This window comes from Myotis nattereri, assembly GCF_964212035.1.
Source record: "Myotis nattereri genome assembly, chromosome: 14".
Classification (NCBI taxonomy): Eukaryota; Metazoa; Chordata; class Mammalia; order Chiroptera; family Vespertilionidae; genus Myotis; species Myotis nattereri.
This window is the reverse complement of record NC_138089.1, coordinates 25,739,235-25,764,226: the sequence shown is the minus strand read 5'-3', so window position 1 is coordinate 25,764,226 and position 24,992 is coordinate 25,739,235. Positions and strand designations below refer to the sequence as shown.

The 24,992-nt window shown below is 44.2% G+C and overlaps 2 protein-coding genes across 2 annotated transcripts; one reads left to right on the top strand and one right to left on the bottom strand.

Moving 5' to 3' along the window:
- Positions 1 to 4,357: 4,357 nt before the first annotated feature.
- Positions 4,358 to 7,095, bottom strand: JAGN1 (jagunal homolog 1). Its single transcript, XM_081105541.1, has 2 exons — positions 6,924 to 7,095; positions 4,358 to 5,323 (listed from the first exon to the last, which is right to left on the bottom strand). The coding sequence occupies exons 1-2, from the start codon at positions 7,010 to 7,012 to the stop codon at positions 4,861 to 4,863; spliced, it is 552 nt and encodes a 183-aa protein (XP_080961667.1). The 5' UTR covers positions 7,013 to 7,095; the 3' UTR covers positions 4,358 to 4,860.
- A 7,626-nt stretch (positions 7,096 to 14,721) lies between these two features.
- CIDEC (cell death inducing DFFA like effector c) lies at positions 14,722 to 24,992 on the top strand. The gene is made up of 6 exons (XM_081105540.1): positions 14,722 to 14,749; positions 15,000 to 15,077; positions 15,885 to 16,038; positions 22,168 to 22,326; positions 22,408 to 22,595; positions 24,409 to 24,992. The coding sequence occupies exons 1-6, from the start codon at positions 14,745 to 14,747 to the stop codon at positions 24,569 to 24,571; spliced, it is 747 nt and encodes a 248-aa protein (XP_080961666.1). The 5' UTR covers positions 14,722 to 14,744; the 3' UTR covers positions 24,572 to 24,992.

The window sequence follows — 24,992 nt, the reverse complement described above, 5'->3', positions numbered from 1 at the left end:
CCGTTAACTAGCTCTTGACTTTGATCCCCTCTAGACATATGCTTCATCCCCTCACTTAGAGAACTGACAGAGCTATTAAACACTACTCTGCATTGGATGCCAAAGACAGAGGTGACTGGCACGCCATTTGGAGTTGCGCAGAACAGTAAGAAAGCACTAAAGGCTGCACGTAAGCATCACATGACTCCATATGCAGCTGGTTCCCCACCGGGCTGACTCTCGGGACTACGGCTCCGTTTTCTCTAGTCAGTTCCAGCTTTTCTGGACACAGGGCTCCATGCCAAAGGGGCCTTTGGCTTCAAAGGATCCACTACTCAGCACAGTCTGCTCAAGAAGCCACAGAGCTCAGAGCAGAGCCCTGGAGCTAAGGGAGCGGGCCCCACACACTGACCTGGTTTCTTGTGGTTTCTGATGATGCTGACGAGGCTCCAGTCTTTGTTGGGACCCTCCCCATCATCCCACAGCTTCCTCCCGCTCATGGAGCATTTGATCTGCTTCAGCCCTCTTCTTGGTGACGCACACAGCGGAAAGAAAGTTTGGGGCACACCTACTGGGTTAAGGCATCTTGAAATTGTTACTGTCACTCTGCACCTTTCAGTAGACTGACCATAGCTTTCTTTAGGCCAATTCTAGTTTCTAAGTCATCAGGTCCATTGTCTGAAGATCCCATCCTACCTATTATCCTAAAAATGCCCTCTAGCTTTTGAGTTCCTTAAAAGATAAAGACCCTTTCTTATTCTTCATGTTTCTCCAGTGCCTAGGGTGGATGTCATGAAATAGGTGCTGTCATTGAATAAATGTAAATTACGATAGCAGTTTATCCGTTTCACATTTCACGAAGTACTTTCATATTTGATCCTCGTAACTACATTATAAGTCAGGTGGGAATTGTTTTCATTTCACAAAGATAAGCAAGCAGGAAGGAACGTTATTTGGTCAAAGTCCAGGTCTCCAGCTTTGGGAGCTCCACTTCTGCCAGCTTCTCACAGGTCAGTTCCCTTGCGGTCCCCCTCCCCACTGCCTCATCTCCCTCTGCTTCTGGGAAGCCTGAAGGGCCTGCCTGAAACAGTTCCGTCTTTTGGCCTTGGAGCCCATCACTGCAGACAAATGAGTAAGATGTGAAGGGAGGAAAGGGTGGTGTGGCCATTCTAAGGATTAGTTAGGGAGTCTTCTGCCTAAATTGTTATCTAACTCACAGTGGTTCAGATCTACATAGATTATGCATTTACACTATAGTTAGATTTTATTATTGTTATTATGGGAGCAGAGGGACAGGAACGTACACTCACACAGTCCATGCCACCCACAACTGGCCAGCTTGCAAGAGTAGCTGCAGTTGGTTTCTTGTAGATTATACTGTAGAACAAGGGGTGAGTCCCACTCCTTCACCGAATTCCCAGACAAGCCAAAACTGTTCAGGGCTCATTTGGGGAAGAGAGTTCATTAACTTGAATATTAGCAAGTTACACCAAGGACTCTGCTCCCCAAAAATGCAAAATCAGAACACTGTAGCCCACAAGAAGTTTATTGAGTCTTCAAGACACTATACAATGTAGACTCCTCTCCCAGAGAAGGGTCCTTCAGAGGCAGGGAACCATCCTCCAGACGAGTTGCTCCTTTGTCATTTTCATAGGCAGCTGGGTTTTTCCTCTTGGATTTCTCAAACTCCTGGGTCCCCCATGTGTGGACAAGATAAAATGCTACAAATGCCCGTACGACACCAAGGATGGACGCCTCAATGCTTGCTGCACAGCCCGTTGGGGATGCCTTGCTGAAGTAGTGCGGGAAGGCGCACTACTTGAAGGGCGACAAGCTGCAAGTGATCACATGTCTCATCATGTCAGCTTCCCAAACTGGGGCCCATGGTGGCGGTGGAGGAGTCTAAGGTTACCTCACCCTGCAGCAATCATGCATCTTTCAATGCTGGGTACATGAAATGAGAAACTTGGTTCTGTTCTTTAACACTTCTCTTTTCTTTTTAATATATTTTTATTGATTTTAGAGAGGAAGGGAGAGGGAGAGATAGAAACATCAATGATGAGAATCATTGATCAACTGCCTCCTGCACACACCCTACTGGGGATTGAGCCTGCAACCCAGGCATATGCCCTTGATCAGAATCAAACCCAGACCCTTCAGTCCGCAGGCCAATGCTCTATCCACTGAGCCAAGCCAGCTAGGGCTATACTTCTCTTTTCTTGACCCCTTTCAGGGCTAGGGAATTTTTTTCTGCCAAGGGCCATTTGGGAAAATTTAAAGAAAACTGGGAAAACATGAAACCAACTTGGGGATTCATAAAAGGTTCTGCTAAGATAGTGTGTGGTGAGAGTATTGGGAGATAATACAGGACTGTTGCATTGAGACCACACTTTGGAAAATCTCTGAGATTAAGAATTTTGGTTGTTCAAAAATGAATGGCACATAGTAGGGACTTATGATGATGATCTAGAGCTGTGCTCTCTTGCATATAGGGATGCAGGAAGATGAATGAATATGAGGTAGAAGGCAAAGAGTGAAGTTTGATGTAATAATCAGGACATCTAGAGGAAGAGATTTTGCAGTCAGATAGTACTCCCAGTATTTACTAGTGACTGAGTACATACCTAATGTTTATAGAACAAAAGAATGACTAGAACTCTGGAAAGAGATCTGCAGTTATCCATCCAGAGACATAAAGTCAAATGAATGAGTAAAGGGACCCTAGCCAGTATGGCTCAGTTGGTTGGACTGTCGTACCATACACCAAAAGGTTATGAATTCAATTCCCAGTCAGGGCACATACCTAAGTTCTGGGTTCAGTCCCAGGATGGGGCACGTAAGAGAGCCAGCCAATCGATGTTTCTCTTTTTCCTTAAAAATCAATAAACATTGGGTGAAGATTAAAAAATATCTATATCTACAGAGGCAGAGCTGCCTCAAACAGATTGTCAAACTGCAGCGGGAAGGCCGGGGAGGGTTGGGGGGCAGGAGGTAGGGGGGTAAGAGATGAACCTAAGGACTTGTATGCATGCATATAAGCATAACCAATGGACATAAGACACTGGGGGATAGGGGAGGCTGGGGGACTGTCTAGGGCGGGGGGATAAAATGGACACATATGTAATACCCTTTGTAATACTTTAAGCAATAAAAAAAAAAATAAAATAAAATAAAATAAAAATAAAAATTCTAACTAAACCATAAAAAAAAAAATAAAAAAATAAAAAAAAAATATCTATATCTCTATACATTTATATATTTATATCTAAAGGGACACACATCTTCCATGTAGTATTTACTGTCACTTTTCAGCATGAAAGAGCCTTTAGTTCACGTATCCCGTTTGTTGTTGTTTTTTAATATTTTTTTTTTTATTGATTTCAGAGAGGAAGAGAGACAGAAACATTAATGATGAGAGAGAAACATTGATCAGCTGCTCCCTGCACGCCCCCTACTGGGGATTGAGCCTGCAAACTGGGCATGTTTCCTTGACCGGAATCGAACCCGGGACCCTTCAGTCCATATCCGACACTCTATCCACTGAGCCAAACCAGCTAGGGCTACATATCTCTTTTCACTTCTATTTTTAACTTATCTGCTCCATACCATTCAAATAATGTTTCACATTTGTATCATGTTTCACCTAGGTTGCAAATTCCCTGTGTGCAGGAATACTTTTGAATTATTGTGGATACCATAATATAGTACAGTAGTCCCCCTTTATCTATAGTTTCACTTTCTGTGGTTTCAGTTACCTATAGTTAATCACAGTCCAAAAATATTAAATGGAAAATTCCAGAAATACATAATTCAGAAGTTGAAACTGTGTTCTGACTAGCATGATGAAATCTCGCACTGAGACCACATTCACATAACTTTTATTACAGTATATTGATATAATTATTCATTTATTACTGTTGCTAATATCTTACTGTGCCTAATTTACAAATTAAACGTTACCATAGGTAGGTATGTAGAGGAAAAACACAGTATAAATAGGGTTTGGCACTATCTAAGGCTTCAAGCAGCCATTGGGGATCTTGGAACGTATCCCCCACAGATAAGGGGGACTTCTGTATCAGACACGTAACTGACACTGTACACTGAATAATAAACATGAATATATAACCAAAAGAAGACTGCATAACCCCAGCTGGGTAAGTGAGAAGGGATCATCTAATAGGTGGAGAGATTAAATGTATGGCCCATAATAGTTCCTGCTAATCAGCTACAGGGTGGCAACTAATGACTTAAGTTCCTTCTCTATGGCTACTGCCCTGCCAGGTTTCTCAGGGAGTTTCCATCTATCTCCTAGTGTCTAAAGCCACTCAAGCAATGCACCATTCACACTGGTAAATCCCAAGCACAAGGCACAGGGTAGACAGGGCAGTTATAACTTTATTGAGGTTCTTTGTAATTAAAATGCTTCAGAGTAGAGACCACAGTCTGCAGGGAAAGCAGCCTCCTAATGTTTCCTCCCAACGACCCATAAATGGAAGTAGAATTTGGTTGATTCCTCATCTCCAGTTTCAGTGGCTAAGGGGTAATGGATGGAAATGGAGAGAATGACAAAGAGGCAAGGGTGAGGGTCAGTCTTAAAACAGAAAAATCCTGAAGGGCTTCGACTTAAACTAGCTGAAGTTTGTTTTACAGCTGTTCTTCACCCAGTTCCAGCCAACCAGGAGTAAGTTAAATATCATTTTGCCACCTCAGCTAATGACAACAGTAGCAGCTTTCCAGAATTTGGGCCTAGTCTGCACCCGTTGCCAACATCACAGCTGCCACAATTACAACAGAGATTTTAGAACAGCTCTTCTGCCCTCTCCCTCTTCTCCACGGGAGAGCTAGGCTTCACCCCAGGGATCAGTCCATCCGCAGCCTTCATTTCCGCTTCTTCTCCTGTGTGCTGGCGAACCAAGAGTCTAGGAGCTTCTTGCTATAGTGTAACTGCCAGGCATGTACTTGAACCGCCAGCACCAACACCAGGTACATGACGGAGACGGCAGAAAACCCAAAGAGGAAGCGGTAGGCCTTGCCGTGGCGATAGAGCTGCTGTGCGGCAGGGAACATCTCCATGCTGCCGTAAATGAGGGGGGCGATGGAAAAGAGCCCCATGCTGATCATGGAGAGCACCAGGTAGCTAATGTTGTTGCGGGGGAAGGAGAGGAGACCCAAGAGGGAGGGCACAATGCTCAGCAAATATGGGTACTCCCACTGATAGGGCATGGCCACCTGATCATGTGACAACAGCCTCAGGTGTCCCACACTCATCTTGGCAACCAGCAGCAGCCATAGGACCAGATGCACGTAGATCAGCTTCTTGATTTCATACTTGAGGGTCACACTGTGGGGCAGAGCAGAGGGAGAAGTTCCTTTCATTCAAAATTTTCTGACCAACTATATGCCAGGCAAGTATACTGGACAATAGAATCTGAATGTGAATAGGATCTAGCTCCTGCCTAGAGGCTGGGCACCAGGAACAGAAGAAAAATTACTAGCAAACGAACTGGAAGAGCTCTAGTAAATATATGTTGTAAGATACATGGGATCCCAAAAAGCAGTAATCAATTCTGCGTGGGAAAGGACATCTGAGAAGGCCATTTAGAGGGTGATATTTGAGCTCGGCTCTGAGGGATGAAAGGAGATGGGCGTTCCGAACTGAACGCAGGCAGAAAAACACAGGCATTTGTGTTCCAAGAAAGCCAGTGGTTGGGTATGGCAGGAAAACATCCCAGGTGGGGAGGGGAGTAGCAGGATATGAAGCAGCAATGTCTATGAACAGTCGGTTTAAAGGCAGAAGAGTAACTGGGTTGTGTTTAGAAAGATGACGACTGCACCCTGGGAGTATAGCACAGAGGAAGGAGGTATGGGCAGTGAGGAAACCAGCTCAGCCTGCTCATCCTTCTCCTGCTAGAGTAGAGGGTTTCGAAGTACATTGTTTATTATTCTTCTAACTCTCTCAGGTCCTAAATGTATCTTCTTCGCATCCTGGAGGCCAGTCTCTGCTCACCACAGGCGTCAAAAACACTTGCTTGGGCTGGGAGGTGCCCTTAGGCAGGGATCTTAAGAATAGGAATGGAGTGAGGGTCCAAGGAGCTGGTCATTATTTAAAACTCCGGAGAGGAAGATGCAAAAGCATTCTGGAAGCGTTAAATGGATTTAAAGGGGGAAAATCTTTTAAGTTTTTTCTTTTAAAAATATTCATTATAGAAAGTGTGAAAAGGTAGGAAAGCCAGTCATCTCTCGACTGCAAGATTCATGAAGACAGGAACCAGGTTTTTTTGTTTTGTTAATAGGCTTTTTTTATTGAAGGTGTAATATGCATACAAAGACCAGGTCTGCTTTTGCTCACTGTATCTTCGGTGCCTAGCATAAAATGCCTACTGGGTAGGAGCTCAGTAAATGCTGAAGGGGTAAATGTAGAAATACCCCTTACGTGGGGGTGTTTATAAAATTCATTTTAGGCAGGGAAAGACTGGCCTTTACGGTCTACATCCCCCAAATGCATCAGCTACCATGTACTGGGCAGACTCGATTCTGTGCTAGAACTTAGGCTACGTCCTTTACACGAATCATTAGCTCACTAATTCTTCACCCAGCCCTTAAAGGTCGATTCCTTTTTCCCTCTTGCAAGTGAGGAAACTGAGGCTCAACTAGAAATGAGGTTCCCAAGATCACACAGCGGTGCCCGGCATCACCACCCCTGGCGCCCAGGGGGGGTCTGCACCCTCTCAAGGCACCGGGTGGACCAAGGGATGGACCCATGGGAGCGACTGGGCTTTCCAGGGCTGGGGACAGGCCCCGGGCCGTCCCGGGACTGGGGGACTTGGCAGGTGAGCGTGGACTGGCTGGGGAGGAAGAGCCCGAGGCCGGGGGCGTCGCTTCCCAGGCCCGGCGGGCTCCGGCCGGGAGAAGGCCTGTGTGCGCCTCGCCTCGCTTCATACCTCATCTGGTAGTGCATGGCGACGCGCTCCCGGTGCTGAAAGTCGCTGCCGTCAGTGCCGGCGGCTCGCGGGCCTGCCCGAGACGCCATTGGCCTGGCTCTACCCCGAACCCCGGCGTCGTTCGCGCAGCTCCCCTGCCGCCCGCAGACCCTCCTCACGCCGTCTCAGCACCGGAAGCCCAGCCGTCACACGGGCCTGTGGAAACAACTTCCGGCCCCTCTGTCTCAGGAGGACCGACTCTGTGGTCCGTCTCCTCCCGCGCACGCGCACGCGGTCTCCCCCGGCCCCGCCCCGCCCCGCCCCGGCCGCCTCTCCGGCGGCCGTGGGGGGAGCAAGAAATTGACGTCGCCCCCTCCTCCCCGCCGCGGGCGTCTTTTTGCCGCCGGCCAGGAGCAGAGCACTTTTGACCGCCTGGACTTTCTTAAACTCTGTCCCCACGTCATAGCTGGGGACAGTATTTTTTTTTTTTTAGCACTTTCCCTTTTTAAAACTCTGAGTTTAAGAGGCCGCTGTCCCCCTCCCCTGCTCCCACTCGCCCCCCCCCCCCCCCCCAGATGGGGGAACTGATGCTTGGGAGGGTTCTGTGACTTTCCGAGCGCACGTCACACAGTCACGAAATATCTATCCACGGATTACGTAATCGTTGCAAAGAGAAAACGGTAACTTTGGAGAAAACTTGTGCGAATCCCTTTAACCAAGTAATCAAAATTAATTTGACCACTAATGACAAACCACCACTTGTACCTCCTGATACACAGCATCAGTTCTGTGATATTCCTGCCAGAGATACTTAACCTGCATCTAATCATGATGAGATGACAGATGAATTCAAATTGAGGGACATTCTGCAAGATAACTGGGCTGTACTTTTCAAAAAGGTCCAGGCCACGAAAGAAAAATACATTATGTAGAGGAAGAAAGTTAAATGATGGCTGCCAGGGGCAGGGAGAGGAGGGAATGAGGAGTTGTTAAAGGGTAAAGAAATGAAAAGGAAGCCGGCCAGGTGTGGCCCAGTGAGTGAGTGTGGTCAGGAGGTCAGATTTGGATTCCAGGTCAGGGCACAAGCCCTGGTTTCGGGCTGGATCCCCAGTAGGGGACATGCAGAAGGCAGCTGATCAATTATTTTCTCTCTACGCCTTCCCCTGTGAAATCAATAAAAATATGTGTGTGTGTTTTTAAATATCAACAAAAACATTTTTTGAAAAAGAAATGGAGCCGAAACCGGTTTGGCTCAGTGGATAGAGTGTCGGCCTGCGGACTGAAAGGTCCCAGGTTCGATTCCGGTCAGGGGCATTGTACCTGGGTTGCGGGCATATCCCCAGTAGGAGATGTGCAGGAGGCAGCTGATCGATGTTTCTAACTCTCTATCCCTCTCCCTTCCTCTCTGTAAAAAATCAATAAAAAATATATTTTTAAAAAAAAAGAAGAAGAAAAATGGAAAGGCAGACAAAAATAGTTATGGGGATGAATGTGGTAATGGTTGCACAGTAATGTGAAAAGTACTTAATTTCACTAACTGTACACTTAAAATGGTTAATTTAATGTTACGTACATTTTATCCCCCCCAAAAAAATACCATAAAATAAAATTTAATTATGTTATCTGAAAGAAATGAAGCATCTTTTTATATGTTTAAGGGTCATTCATATTTCATTTCCCTGAACTGTGTTCATATTCTTTGCCCATCTTTCCACTATGCTGTTGCTCTTCTTAATTTATATAGATAGAAGAGGGAGGGAGGGAGGGAGAGAGGGAGGGAGGGAGAGACTGGCCTCTTGTTAATAATATTAGTTGCAATACATTTTTCCTCTTCATTGTGTGTCTTTGACTTTACTCTTGATATTACAAGTTTAACATGCTGAATATTTTTAATGTAGTTGCATGTATAATTTTTTTAAAAAGATATTTTATTGATTTTTACAGAGAAGAAGGGAGAGAAATAGAGAGTTAGAAACATCGATGAGAGAGAAACATCAGCTGCCTCCAGCACACCCCCTATTGGGGATGTGCCTGCAACCAAGGTACATGCCCTTGACCAGAATCGAACCTGGGACCCTTCAGTCTGCAGGCTGACGCTCTATCCACTGAGCCAAACTGGTTAGGGCATAATTTTTTTTAATTTATTGAATTTTATTTTTTAGAGAGAGAGGGACAATGCTAATGAGAGAAACATTGATGTGAGAGTCAAACATCCATTGGCTGCCTCCTGCTTGACCCCCACCAAGGATTGAGCTGCAACTTGGGCATGTGCCCTGACTGGGAATCAAACCAGCAGCCTTTCATGCACAGAACCGCACTCAACCAGCTGAGCTGCACTGGCCAGGGCCAATGTATACTTTTTTTTTTTTTTTTTTTACTTCTCAATTCTGAGTCATAACTAGACCTTCTCAACTCCAAGGTGTCTCAAAAATAGTGTAAAAGCTCAATAAATGCTGTTGAATAAATAAATCCAACTGAGCCAAAATCATCCTCTTCTAAGCACTGTGAAGAATCTTCAGGTTCATGGAGCCGTTCTCCCATTTCTTCACTCTACCTCTACCCACCCACCTCCCAGCCCCCCCCTCTGGCAGATATTCTCTGTCTTTAACTTGTGGTTATCTTTGTCTTTATTCTGTACACAGTCCATGATGCACCCGTGTTCGTCAGGGCCAGACTGCTTCTGAGTCATCCATTCATCTATCACGGGACACCAAACACACGTTCAATAAATGTTTGAGGTGTGACTGTCCAAGGGAAGGCCTGCAACTCTTTCCCCAGGTCTTTCTCCCTGAAGTATTTGTTTATAGTTTTTTTTTTTAAACTTTTTGTTTTATTATTATTATTTTTGTTTGTTAATCCTCACCTGAGGATATTTTTCCATTGATTTTTATTTTTTTTCCTTTATTGTTAAGGTATTACATATGTGTCTTTATCCCCCCCAATTGCCCCCCAACCCCCACTCATGCCCTCACCCCCCTGGTGTCTGTGTCCATTGGTTAGGCCTATATGCATGCATACAAGTCCTTTGGTTGATCTCTCCCCCTTACCCTCACGCTCCCCTACCTTCCCTCTGAGGTTTGACAGTCTGATCGATACTTCTCTGTCTCTGGATCTGTTTTTGTTCATCAGTTTATGTTGTTCATTATATTCCACAAATGAGTGAGATCATGTGATATTTGTCTTTCTCTGACTGGCTTATTTCGCTTAGCATAATGCTCTCCAGTTTCATCCATGCTGTTGCAAATAGTAAGAATTCCTTCTTTTTTATGGCAGCGTAGTATTCCATTGTGTAGATGTACCACAGTTTTCTAATCCACTCATCTGCTGATGACACTTAGGCTATTTCCAAATCTTAGCTATGGTGAACTGTGCCGCTATGAACATAGGGGTGCATATATCCTTTCTGATTGGTCCACTGATTTTTAGAGAGAGTAGAAGGGAGAGGGAGAGACACACAGAGAGAAACATCGATGTGTCGGAGATTGAGCCTGCAACCAAGGTGCCCTTGACATGTCCTTGACTGGAATTGAACCCAGAACCCCTTCAGTCCACAGGCCGATGCTCTATCCACTGAGCCAAACCGGCTGTTTATACTTTCCTTCTGGCTCTTGGTCTGCCTTAAAGTTCAGTGATGTGTGTTCCTGTCTCTTCATCCTGCCCATTCCCTTCTCAAATCCTTTTGATGTTTCCTCTGCCTGGGGAGAGGGGGTAATGTCTCTCTACAGGACTTCAAAATCTGGCTTACAGGCCGAGGCAGAATATGTAGACTGAATATTTGTGTCTCCCCCACTCGGTCGTTATGCTGAAGCCTAATCCCCAATGTGATGGAATTTGGAGGTGGGGTTTTTGGGAGGTGGGATTAATGTCCTTATAAAGAGACTCCCTCTCTCCTCCACCATGGGGAGGACACAGAGAGAAGAGGGCTACGAACCAGGAAGCCAGTCCTCAGCAGACCCTAAATCTACCAGTGTCTTCATCCTGGACTTGCCAGGCTCCAGAATTGTGAGAAATAAATTTCTCTTGTTCATAAGCCGCTAGTATATGGTATTCATTTATTGCAGCCCAAATGGACTAAGACACTCCAGGGCTTCAAAAGACTGGTTTCTCACCAGTCAGGATTTAGCTGAAAGCTCCCTTCCCCTCAGACGTTTAACCCCAAGGCCAATCTAGCTCTCCAGCCACTTGTTATCATATCACCTGGTTTTGTTTTCTTCCCAGAGCATCATTATCTGAAATTATTTTATTTGCATATTTGTTCATGGTCAGAGTTCTCCCCCCGCCTCCAGTAATGTCAGCTCCTTGAAGTGTGAGAGAAGGCCGCCTTGTTTCCTGGTATATTGTCAGCCTCTAGGAAGGCTGGCACATAGTAAGTGACTAATAAATAGTTGTTGAATGAATGAAAGATGGTTGCCTGGGAGCTCCTTCAGGGAAGGATTGGGTCTAAATAATAATAATATAATAATAGTTATAGTTATAATAGCTATTTATTGAGCCTGACAAATGTACTAAGCTCTACAGCAAATGCATCTCATGATTATCTCATTTAATCTTTAGGACAACCCAGTGGGGTAGGAGTTACTAGTATCTTTAATTCCCATTTGTCAGATCAAACTGAAGCTTAGAGGAGTTTCATCACACAGCTAGGGCTAGACTGCTGATTTTCAAAGTGTTGTACCTAAGGAGCCACAGCTTCAGTGTCACCTAGAAATTTGTTAGAAATACACTTTCTTAGGCCTCACCCCAGATATACTGAGTCAGAAACTCTGGGGTGGAGCCAGCAATCTGAATTTTAACAAACCCTCCAGGTGATTATGATGCACTAGTGTGAAAAACCCTGTGCTGAAAGAAAGACGAGCTTGGATTCTTATTTATTTATTTATTTATTTATTTATTTATTTATGTATGTATTTATTTGTTAATCCTCACCTGAGGATATTTTTCCCTTTTTTTTTCATGGAGAGAGAGAGAGGGAGAGAAACACATCACATCACTTGGTTGCCTCCCACATGTGCCCCAACCAGGGGCAGAGATCAAACCTGCAACCCAGGTATGTGCCTTGGACTGGGAATCGAACCTGAGACCCTTCAAGATGCGGGGCTGAGCTCTAACTACTGAGAAAACCGGCCAAGACTTGGACTTTTTTTTCTTTTTTAAAAAATATGCTTTTATTGATTTTAGAGAGAGGGAGAGGGATATAGAGATAGAAACATCAATGAGAGAGACATGGATTGGCTGCCGCCCACACACTCCCTACTAGGGATTGAGCCTGCAACCCAGGCATGCGCCTGACTGGGAATCGAACCAGGCACCCCCTGCTCATGGGTCAACGTTCAACCACTGAGCCATACTGAGCTGGGCTCTTTTTTTAAAAACTGCATTATTGAGATATAATTTACATACTATACAATTCTCCCATTTAAGTATACAATTCAATGGGTTTTAGTACACTTATAGGGTTGTGCAACCATTTCCAAAATAAGTTATGATTAGATTAATGGATTATAACATTTTTGTCTCCTCTGAAAGAAACCCCTTATCCATTCCTCTCCCATTACCCAGCCCCAGCCCTAAGCAACCACTAATATATTTTCTACCTTTATAGTTTTGCCTGTTCTGGATATTTCATACAAGTGGAATCATAAAAATATATATATGTGATTTGCTGTGAATGGCTTCTTTCACTCTGCATATGTTTTTTTAAAGTTCATCCATGTAATAGCATCTATCCTTTTTATTGACAAATAATATTCTATTTATGGATATACCACATTTTTCTTTTTAACTCATTCATCAATTGATGAACACTTGGGCTGTTTCAAATTTTTGGCTATTGTGAATAATGCTATGAACACTCATGTATAAATTTTTGTATGGATATATGTTTTTATGTCTCTTGGATACTATATATATGCACATCTATCTATCTACCTATCTTTCTTTCTTTCTTTCATCTATCTATCTAGGAGTAGAATTGATGGGTCATAGATCTTACCCTCTAAATCACTACACATTTCAGCTAGTCTGCTAGTCTTTGTCTCTGCTATTATTAAATAATTATATCATTAATAACACCAATATTCTATTTATTAAGTGTCTTTGTTGCAAAGCCCTTTACTTTTATTTTTTAAAATATTTTTATTGATTTCAGAGAGGAAGGGAGGAGAGAGATAGAAACATCAATGATGAGAGAGAATCACTGATTGGCTGCCTCCTACACGCCCCCCACCAGGGACTGAGCCTGCAACCAGGGCATGTGCCCTTGACCAGAATCAAACCCGGGACCCTTCAGTCCGCAGGCCGACGCTCCATCCACTGAGCCAAACCGGCCAGGGCACCCTTTACTTTTATTATCATAAATCCTCACTCAATCCTTTGACACAGGAATCATTATTCCCTGTAGTACAGGGAGAGAAATTGGAGTGCACAAGCATTAGGCAATTTGTCTGCACTCAGACAGCTAACTCGGGCAGTGCTGGAGCCACAACCCACATGGGCCTGTTTTCTGTGCCCTCTGTGCCTGCTGCCATGTCCTGGGCCAGACCCGTCCCAGAGCTGTCGTAACATGCCTCCTGCCCTCCTTTGGGGCATTTTCTGGAAGTTAGATTGGCCTGAAATCCCAAGGGAGAAAGCTGTACACTCACTCCCCATGCTCTTTTCCCCAGCTGGCACTGAAGGCCAGGGGAGGGGCTTCCCCCGGGAGCTGGAAATAAAATGAAGGGAGGGCTGAGCTGAGCAGGGCAGTACTATAAGGAGGTTAGGAGACTGTGAGGGGGAGGTAAGGAGTTTTTTGTTTTGTGGTGTTTTGTTTTTTGGCTCTTGGAGAGCAGGTGAGGTGGGGCTTGGCAGAGTTTTGCTATGGATAGGGAATGGGAGTGAGGAGTGAGGCCCAAACAAGCAGACTTGGATAGTGAACTGTCACAGGCAAGGCAGGTCTGAGGAGCCCTCCTCCCCACGTCTTTAGAAGGAAAGAGTGATTTTACCTGACTGTGGAGGGGGCTTTTCTTCCATGACCGCTCCTTGAGCCCCTTATTCTGTGCCAGGCCCTTGCTGTGCTGGGGGCTAGGATTAGGGAGAACATCTCAGGGCCAGGCACCCCGTGCCTAGGGGGCTAAGACAGAAATAGACACTTGGCTAAGAAGTAGGAAGGGCAGGTTGAAGGGGAAATTCTGTGAGCTGTGTATGAAGGCTTTCCAAGGAGTGGAAAGCAATGCAACTAGGGCTTCAAAGCTACAAACATTTAACTCTGGGCCAGAGGAAGGCATTGCAGGTGGAGGGGACTGCCGTTTGCATGCTTGGAACATGCAAAGCTGGAGCATGGAGGTTTAGGAGATAAAGTGGTAGCAGGTGAGCCCAAAGCTGTCAGCTAGAGCTATACTGTCCAGTATGGTTTCCAGGAGCCATAAGACACCATGGCTATTTAAATCCAGTTAGCATTAAAAATAATTAAAAATCCAGCCCCTTATGCATCCTAGCAACATTTTAAGTACTCAATAGCCACATTGGGCTAGTAGCTATGGAAACAGAGAGAAGAGATGTAGAACATTCTCCATCATCTCACAAAGTCCCTTTAGTCAGTGGGAAGCCTCAGGAGGGTTTGGATTGCTCAAGGGCCTACGGGAGAGAGCAGGCTTAGCCTGGGCTGCCTGGCCTGTGAGGCCTGACCTGTGATGTCTCTGGACTACAGCGGAGGGAACAGTCCCCAGCAGTGTGAGATGGTGTGACTCACCTCCTGCCAGCATAAAGTGGACTCTGCCCCCAGGGACAGGAATTAAACAGGCCGGGCGTCTTTAGCTCCAACTTGGGATCCCTGATCAGTGTGAGCAGAGCCAGAGTCAGAGAAACATGGAGTGAGCGGTACTAGGGAGGGTGGAACAGCTGAGTGGGGCTGAGCCTGGGCACTGAGGGGGTCTCCAACTTGGTCACAGTTGGTGTGCACAGGGCTGGACAGAAAAAAGGCTGGGGAGGGTGTCTGTGAATTGAGAGGGGAGAGCAGGGTGGAAGCTTGCTGGATGGGGGTGGGGTGGTTCTGTGTCAAATGATGAGAGAACGGAAACCCTCCCAGTCCACGGTAATGAGCTGTTTCTGCTTCCTTCCCAGGTCCAATGCAGTCCAGCTGACGAGGATGGAATACGCCATGAAGTCCCTCAGCCTTCTCAACCCCAAGTCCCTCTCCAGGTGAGGAGAGCCGAGGGTGAACGGGAAGGGGAGCTACCTGAGGGCGGTAGGGCAGAACTTCTCCAATTTCAGTGGCACATAAGTCACTTGTGTGTCTTCGTAAAGTGCAGGTTCTGACTCAGGGGCTCTGTAATGGGGCCCAAGATTACCACCACACTGTGCTTGTGCTTTCATTCTTGATCTCATTTCAGCCTCACCAGGACGTTGGGAAGTGGGGGTGATTATGCCAAATTAATAGACGAGGGAGCTGGGGCACAGAGTGGATGCTTTCCATTACCTGGCAAATGGATAGCGGGGCCAGGATTCTAACTTTGCCTGCCTGACTCCAAAACCCAGGTTCCCTCCACTCCGTTGGTTCTACATTGTGTTATGTCAGAGCACAATAACACCTTACACTGACGTCAGCTTCGCCACTTTATCTCACTTTACAGGTGAGAAGAGTGAGGCCAAGAGAGGAAAGTGGAATTGGGGGAATGTGGGGTGGGTCTTCTATCACTGTTCCCCCTCATGGTCTGAGTACCCGCAGAGTCAATATCACTTGGGAATTTTTTAGACACATAGAATCTCACACTCCACCCAGACCTACTAAATCAGAATCTGCACTTCACCAAGATCCCCACAGGACTTGGATGCCCATTAAAGTCTCAGATGCACTGATGTGGCTGACTTTTGAGTAAGACTATCTAGAGCAGGCCTGGTAGGTGGTAGGGGAGAAGGAATATGGTGAACTCAGCCTACAGGGATTGCTATGGGGTGAGAGCTGGGAAGCAGCAGGCAGCTTATTCTAATGCCCCAAACCACCCCCAGGTATGTGGCAGTGAGCACCTCGGTGGTCACCCAGCAGCTGCTGTCGGAGCCCAGCCCGGAGCCCCTCAGAGCCCGGCCCTGCAGAGTGAGCACCCAGGACCGGAGTGTGCGGAAGGGCATCACGGCGCACAGCCTGGAGGACCTCCTCCACAAGGTGAGGGGCAGGCCTGACCTCTGCACAGCCCAGCCACTGGGACCTTGGCTCAGAGTTGGCCCTGCCTGCTGCCTCTGTCCTCCAGGTCATGAGCTGCAAGTTCAGTAAGGATGAAGTTCATGGCTTACATGGCGAAAAGATTTCCTTTCTCAGGCCAGGTCAAGTGGGTTGGTAGTGCCTGCCTGGAGTGCTGTCCGGTGATTAGTGTTGTCTGTCCGTTGACGGGGGAGGGCAGTGTATTGCTTTCCTGTATGCTGATATGTTGATATGATGATCAGTGGTATTTCCAGAGCAGAATTGCTCCCTGGAAGGATCCTCAGGTTGCCTTTCACAGTCGTTCTTAAACTTGTAGACGTGCCGGGAAGCTGGGGAAATGGGCGAGATTTTAGACATTCCCTTCTCCATCTCCTCCCTTCAGCCAGGGCAGTTCTCCTCAGTCTGTTCCCTATATTGACCTTCCACATAAGGATTTTTTAAATAGCTGTAGAAGACTTTCTTCAAACTGTTAATCAGGGAAGCTTCCAGGGGAGAAAACCAAGGATATACAACGCTTGTGGATGGTAGTCACAGCAGGCAAGAATGACACCCTTCCCCATTTCCAGCTTCCTCTCCACTGCTTGGGGGTATCTTCCTCCGTTGCCCGGCCTACAGCCTCATCTGTTCTGGCTCCATATTAGTCATGTGCTTCACTGCCCCACTAGCTTATCAGCTCCAGGGGGTGGGACCCTGCTCATCTGCAAGTCCAGATGCCTGACACAGATCAAATGTTTGAATTAGGCTTCCAATTACTAGTCTGTTTAACATACCGAAATCATAGCTCACCCTAGCTGGTTCGGCTCAGTGGATAGAGCGTCAGCCTGCGAACTGAAGGGTCCCAGGTTCAGTTCCAGTCCAGGGCACATGCCTGAGTTGCAGGCTCCATCCCCAGTAGAGGATGTGCAGGAGGAAGCTGATCACGGATTCTCTCTCATCATTGAATGTTTCTATCTCCCTCTCCCCTCCTGTCTGAAATCAATAAAAAAGTATTAAAAAAAAATCATAGCCGACCTAACCCTCTATTCTAGGTTCTCTCCCCCATTTCTCTGAATTAGGTCCAGTCTTCCTGGAAGCCAATTTCCCCTCCCTTGTAAGGCTTCCGGTTGTGCCAGACTGCATTTCTTGTGCCTGGAATCAAAAGGGCTCTTTCACACTTGAGTCTAGACCAGCCGTGGGCAAACTACGGCCCGCGGGCCGGATCCAGCCCATTTGAAATGAATAAAACTAAAAAAAAAAAAAAAAGACCGTACCCTTTTATGTAATGATGTTTACTTTGAATTTATATTAATTCACACAAACACTCCATCCATGCTTTTGTTCCGGCCCTCCGGTCCAGTTTAAGAACCCATTGTGGCCCTTGAGTCAAAAAGTTTGCCCACCCCTGGTCTAGACTCTTCACTATTTTTCACACTGAGGTTCAGGGACCACCTTATGCATTACAATGGCCTTGTTAACACATGACTTCCCAGACTTCTCCCCCTGAGACTGATTAGCTCATGAGTGGGGCACAGGAATTGTCATTTTAGCAGATTCTTCAGGAGATTCTTACAGCTACTGAGTTTGGGAAGTTCTAGTCAGAGCCCTAACTGCAGAGGATGCAGGGAGGGACAGCTTTCTAAGATGGAACATAGATCAGAAGTGAAGTCTACTTGGAATTAGGAAGACATCCTTCTATCTAGACTAACTTTCCAAATTTGGCAACAGAAAGAAAGGAGCAGAGAAAATGAGGGGAAAGAGGGTAAGAAGATATGGTTGGGAGAGACCAGGGTATGAAGTCCTTTATTGGCATGGCAGAGAACAGTTGGGTTTCATGTTAAAAGAAAAGCTCTAGCTGGTTTGGCTCAGTGGATAGAGCGTTGGCCTGCGGACTGAGGGGTCCCAGGTTCAATTCTGGTCAAGCACACATGCCAGGGTTGCGGGCTCAATCCCCAGTAGGGGGTGTTCGGGAGGCAGATGATCAATGATTCTCTCTCATCATTGATGTTTCTATCTCTCTCTCTCCCTCTCCCTTCCTCTCTGCAATAAATAAAAATACTTAAAAAAAAAAAAAGATAACAGAAAGCCATTGGAGGATTTTTTAAAATGAAAACTAATTTTGAAACAATCTCAAACAAAATTTGCAAGAGCAATGAGACTTCCTGAAGCACTTGAAAGCAAGTTGCTGACCTAATGCTTGTCATTCTTGGATACATCAATGTGTGTTTTCTCCAGACAAGGACAGTCTCCTATATAATCACAATACAACCATCAAAATCAGGCAAAATACAATTTATATAACTACCATTTGATCTTGAGACTACATTCAAGTGTTTGCAATTATTCCAATAATGTGCTTTGTAGCAAAAGGACCCAGGTCAGGATCAAGTGTTCTATTTAATTGTGAAACTCTCTTTTTTTAAAATTTTTAATTTATTTATTTTAAAGAGAGAGAGAAATGAAGAGGAAGAGACAGAGACATTGATTTGTTGTTCCATTTATTTATATATTGATTAGTTGATTCTTGTATGTGCTCTGACCCGGAACTGAACCCACAACTTTGGTGTATTGGAGGATGCTCTAACCAACTGAGCTACTGGCCATGGAATTTCTCTTTCTCTCTCTGGCTTAATCCTCACCCAAGGATAATTTCCCATTGATTTTTAAAGAGAGTAGGAGGGAGGGAGAGCTAGAGAAACATTGATGTGAGAGAGACCTGCACCAGGGAGAGACCTGCAACCCAGGTACCTGCCCTTGACCAGGAATTAAACCCGTCACCCTTTGGTGCACTAGCTGATGCTCTACCACTGAGCCACACTGGCCAAAACTGTGCACCTCTTTAGTCTCCTTCAGTATGAAACAGTTCCTCAATTTCCTTGGCATTGATGACCTTTACTATTTTGAAGATTAAAAGCCAGTTATTTTGTTTATGCTTCTTTAGTTTAGAATTATTTAATTGCATACAATTTTGATTTGTCACATTACTGTTTAACTTTGAATATTGGAATAAAAAGGTATGGTCAGGACCCTGGACAGGTAGATCAGTTAGTGGGAGTGTTGTCCCAAATACTAAGGTTGAGAGTTCAATCCCCAGTCAGAGCACATACAAAAATAAGTGGAACAACTCTCTCTCTCTCTCTCTCTCTCTCTCAGTAAAAAAAAGTTTTTAAAGGTACAGTCAGGCTTCTCTATATAAAGTTATTATTTTTTCCTTTCTGTTAATTATTTTCTAGGGAAGTACTTTGCACTAAGTAAAATCTCATTCTGCATCTAAATTTCAATTTATTTACTTATTTATATCAAAAAGACTCAAGTATCATCACTTAAATGGGATATAAGGATGGTAACAGATTATTTATTGATGCTCAAATTGTCCCAGACTTGGCCAGTGAGACTCCCTTCAGCCCTATTTCTGTGTTGTGCTTTCTGACTTTCTGGCACAACAAGGTATTACAGGCTCATCTTGTACTTTTCCTGCCCTAGCCCTAGAGTTCACCATTTTTTTCTAAGAAGGTCTGTTTTACTGTAGTGAAGAATGGTATTCAGAAACCAAGATCTGGGAGCTAGGTGTGTTCATTGCTGTTGGTGTGTTGCTCATCCCAGGCCTATATTAAAGGATTTTAAGCAGAAAAATATGTTCTCTAACAAATCCAAGAAAAGTAAAGTGAAAATTCTACTATTCCAAGAGAATTAACGGTGTGACTGTGACTGTCCTAAATAGTCTATCCTTATATGTAACTTAAATGGGGTTATGTAGTATAGAGCTGACTTTTCATCCTATAACATGTCATGGGTCTCTTTCCATTTTAATTAGAATAGTATAAATTTTAGTAAATGCACACTACGGACTATGGACTCTGCCAAATGACTTATATATAGCATTTCTTATCATCATCACCTTGAGGTAGTTACAATTATTCCCATTTTCTAGGGGCAGAGGCCAAGTTTATTCACTGGATTTAAACCTAAGCTATCATCTCACACTTTTGCATTTAATTGTTGTGAGGGTTCTAATGTACTTGCCTCAACTTTTTAGATTATGAAACTAGTTTAGAGAAATTAGGTGACTTAAGCTCAGAACAATGAAGTAGAGAAGCTAGAATTCAAACTATGTCTCTTTATCGCTAGAGTTGCACTATCCAATGCAGTAGCTACTAGTTATATGTGGTTACTAAATTCTTGAAATTTATCTAGTTGAAATTGAGATGTGTTTACATGTAAAGTGCATATAAGATTTTGAAGACTTAATATGGAAAAAATGTAAAATCTTATAAAATTTTTATCTTAGTTATATATATTTTAGATTGAGTTAAATATATTACATGTAATTCTACCTGTTTTTAATGTGGCTATTAGAAATTTTATTTATTTATTTATTTATCCTCACCAGAGGATATTTTTCCCATTGATTTTTCGAAAGAGTGGAAGGGAGGAAGGGGGAGAGAGAGACACACACAGCAATGTGAGAGAGACACATCAATTGGTTGCCTCTCCGAGGTGCCTAGACAGGGATCAAACTTGCAACCCAGGTACATGCCCTTCAGTGCACTGGGTCGAAGCCCTATCCACTTAGCAGCACTGGCCAGGGTATGCTATTAGAAAATTCAAATCAATGGAATAGAATTGAAAGTCCAGAAATAAACCCATGTATCTATGGTCAATTGATTTTTTTACAGGGTGCCAAGACTATTCATAGAGAAAGAATACTCTTTTCAACAAATGGTGGTGGCACAATGGGATAACCACATGCAAAAAATAAAATTGGATCCCTACCTCACACTATGTACAAAATTAAGTCAAACTAGATTAAAAAGCTAAATGTAGATCTAAAACTATACAACCCTTAGAAGAAAACATAGGTGTAAGTCTTCATGACCTTGGTTTCTTAGATATGGCACCAAAGCACAACCAACCAAAAAAGGGAAAAATCAACATTAAAAACTTGTTTTGCATCAACAGACATTATGAAAAAATGAAAAGACAATCCACAGAATGGGAGAAAATATTTGTGAATCACATATCTCATAAGGATCGAGTATCCAGACTATATAAAGAACTCATAACTCAATAATAAAAAGACAACCTATTTAAAAATGGACAAAGAGTTTGAGTGGATGTTTCTGTAAAGAATGTAACACAAACGGGTAACAACACAGAAAAATATATTCAACATCTTAGTCATTAGGGAAATGTAAATCAGAATCACTTCATTCCCAATTGCCTGACTAAAATAAAAGATAGACAATAACAAGTGTTGATGAGGTTGTGTAGAAATTGAAATCCTCATACATTGCTGGTGGGAATATAAAATGATGCGGCTGCTTTTGAAAGCAGTTTGGTAGTTCCTTAAAAAGTTAAACATGGGGTCAACTATATGACTCAGCAGTGTCACTCCTAGGTATATACCCAGGAAAACAGGAAATATATTTTCACCCAAAAATTTGTATAGGAATGATCATAACAGCATTATTCGTGATACTCAAAAAGGGAAACAATCACAGGTCTATCAACTGATGAATCAATTAAAAATGTAGTATATCTATATTTTAGAATATGATTCAACCATACAGAGGAGGGAATCATGTTGCAACATGGGTGAACCTTGAAACATACTAAGAAGCCAGTGTAAAAAGACCACATAATGTATGATTCTGTTTACATGAAATATCCAGAACAGCCAAATCCTGTAAAGTAGTTGTTATGGATTGGGAAATGGGGAATGACTACTAATGGGTACTGGGTTTCTTTTGATTCTGAAATTAGGTAGTGGTGGTGGTTGCATAACTTTGTGAATGTAGGGGAAAACACTAAATTCTATACTCTAAAAGGTCGAATTTTATAACATATGAATTATATCTCAATAGAAATTTACACATGTAACTTCCATTATATTTTTACTGGACAGCACTCTTCTAGAATATTAACCATGATGCCAGGTACCAAGAGAAACCACAATACAGTCTTTGGATGGTGATCTCACAGAAACAGCCTGAGCTGCAGTCCCATTCCATAGACTCTGGGCCACTTGCTCTTTCCCTGTGATGTAATGTGGGTCTTCCCCATACCAGCTCTGTGGCTGTGTGGGGTGGCAGAAGCACCACTAACCTTATTCCCCAGGTCCGGGACACCCTGATGCTGGCAAACAAGCCCTTCTTCCTGGTGCTGGAGGAAGATGGCACAGTGGTAGAGACAGAAGAGTATTTCCAAACGCTGGCAGACGACACAGTGTTCATGGCCCTCCAGAAGGGGCAGAAATGGCAGCCCCCATCAGACCAGGTGAGGTGCCACCTGTGGAGGGAGAACATTGGGAATCAGAAGTCCTTGAGGGGTGCCAACCACACACTTGTTTTGATTCAGGGCTCTAGGTACCAACTCTCCCTCTCCCATAAGCCTGCCAAGAAGATCGACGTGGCCCGAGTAACCTTTGACCTGTACAAGCTGAACCCACAGGACTTCATTGGCTGCCTGAATGTAAAGGCAACTCTCTATGGCACATACTCCCTTTCCTACAATCTTCATTGCTATGGGGCCAAGCGCGTCATGAAGTGAGTAAATTGGGATTCGCTGGGGGCAGGGTGGGTATGCAGCAATGGAGAGCTCCTATCTGTTCACATGGACCTCAGCCTTTTAGGGCCTGGAACTGGTATTGATGCTGACAAAGCATGACAGCATGTGCTAGATCTTACGGCTGAATTAGTGCTTTACATTTCACTCATGTATGCCAAAGGGGTACACATACTCCTCCAGGTAGAACTGGGATATATTTAGTTTTTCTAATTATCTTCTATTATAATAATTTTTTTTTCACTTAAAATAGTAAATTTTCCTAAGTAGTCTTCTAATCTGTTAAAAATGAACATGTGTCAGAGAGTTTATTGAATTCACTAATTAATGAGAGAAAAGAAGTTACAATCAGTTCCAAGGAGAATTCAAAACCCCACCCATATGTATGTTCATCAAGAATGTTGAAATAGCCCTATCTGGTTTGGCTCAGTGGATAGAGCGTTGGCCCAAGGACTGAAGGGTCTGGGATTTGATTCTGGTCAAGGGCATGTACTTTGGTCCTGGGCTTGATTCCCAGTAAGGGGCATGCAGGAGGCAGCTGATTGATGTTTCTCTCTCATCTAACTCTCTATTCCTCTCTCTTCCTCTATGTAAAAATCAATAAAATATACTTTTAAAATATATTTTTTATTGATTTCAGAGAATTTCAAAGTATTTTTATGTGTAGATGTTTATGGTTCTAATTATTTTTCTGCCCTCCACCCCTACCTCCACCAGAATTTATTTATTTATTTATTTATTTATTTATTTATTTATTTATTTATGTTTAGAGACAGAGGAAGGGAGAGAAAAAACATTGATTGGTTGTTCCACTTATTTATGCATTCATTAGTGGCTTCTTGTATGTGCCCTGACCGGGGATTGAACCCGCAATCTTAGCATATCGGGACTGACCAGGGTCTCCACCAGAATTTATTAAATGAAGGTTAATAGAAGACAAGTTTTAAAATCAACCAGGAAGTACTTATTTTCCTTTTGTTTCCCCCTCCCTGATCCCCCCCTGGGACTGACACCACTAGTGACTCTCACCTATCTTTTAAACAGATTTGGCTAAGAACTTAAAGTAGTCAAGCAGTCAATCAGTTACTTTTGATCCCACATTTCCCCTATTCTTCTACACATCAGACCCCATGTTAAGTGATTTATGCTATTTCAACCTCCTAACCCTGTGTGGGATCACTATGATCCCAGGGTCCACAACAGATGTTGTGAAGAGCAGAGTTATGATCTTCATGTTTTGTAGATCAATATAACATCATCTACATAACATGAGATGTAGACCATGTTATATTGGTTGGTCCAAGTAGTATTACAAAAATAATATGTCTTGTTGGACCCAAGGGTCTCGGGTTCAATTCCTGGTCAAGGGCATGTACCTCGGTTATGGTTCAATCAGTTCAATCAGAGTACATGCGGGAGGCGACCAATCAATGTCTCTCTCACATCGACATTTCTTTCTCTCTCTCCCTAGCCCCTTCTCCCTCCCTTTCACTCTCTCTAAAAATCAATGGAAAAAATATCCTCCGGTGAGGATTAAAAAAATAAATTAAACAAACAAACAAATAAATGGCCTTGTTAAATGAGCTTGAATTTTTGGACATCTCAATTAAGGTACAATTGCAGGTAATGCCTGTAGACCCGTTCCCATTTGCTGGGGAAGGCAGCATCTGTTCCTATTTGCATATCACTCTGCAAGTTATGAAATTAGTAAGGGAGCATGGGGAGGAGCATTTAGGAGATGCAGCCAGGAGTTTTCTCTGTATTTTAACTCTACTGCCTTCTCATTCCACCCAGGGAAGCTCTTCGCTGGGCCCTCTTCAGCATGCAGGCCACAGGTCACATGCTGCTCGGCACCTCCTGTTACATGCAGCAGCTTCTGGATGCCACAGAGGAGGGGCAGCCCCCTAAGGGCAAGGCCCCATCCCTCATCCCGACCTGTCTGAAGATACTGCAATGAAGGCCCAAGTCCTCGAAGGCCTTCTCCAGCCAAGGACTAGCCTGGAAACCCCGTGCTCAGCTGGTAGCGCCCACAAGCCTGGCAGTTAGAGAGCTTCTTACCTCCCTACGTCTCCCTCACCCACACAGGACTATGAATGTGGAAGCAGGGCGGAGGGCTGGAAGCCTGGGATGGGATGGCCAAAGAAGAGTTGAGGGTTTTTGTCAGGGCCTAGCTCCCCCCTGTCCAAGGTAGCTTAGCTGACCAAGACTGGTCGCCAGCAGGCTAGGCACGAAGTCTGCCCCTCGGCTACCGGTCCTCACATGCTGTACTTTCATCACACTCCCTACCTCCTGGCCCCCATCCCTAATACTCCTGAGTGAATTGTCAGGCCCATTAGTATATGATATCAGAGAGTTGGCAATAAATGGTTCCTGCTGAT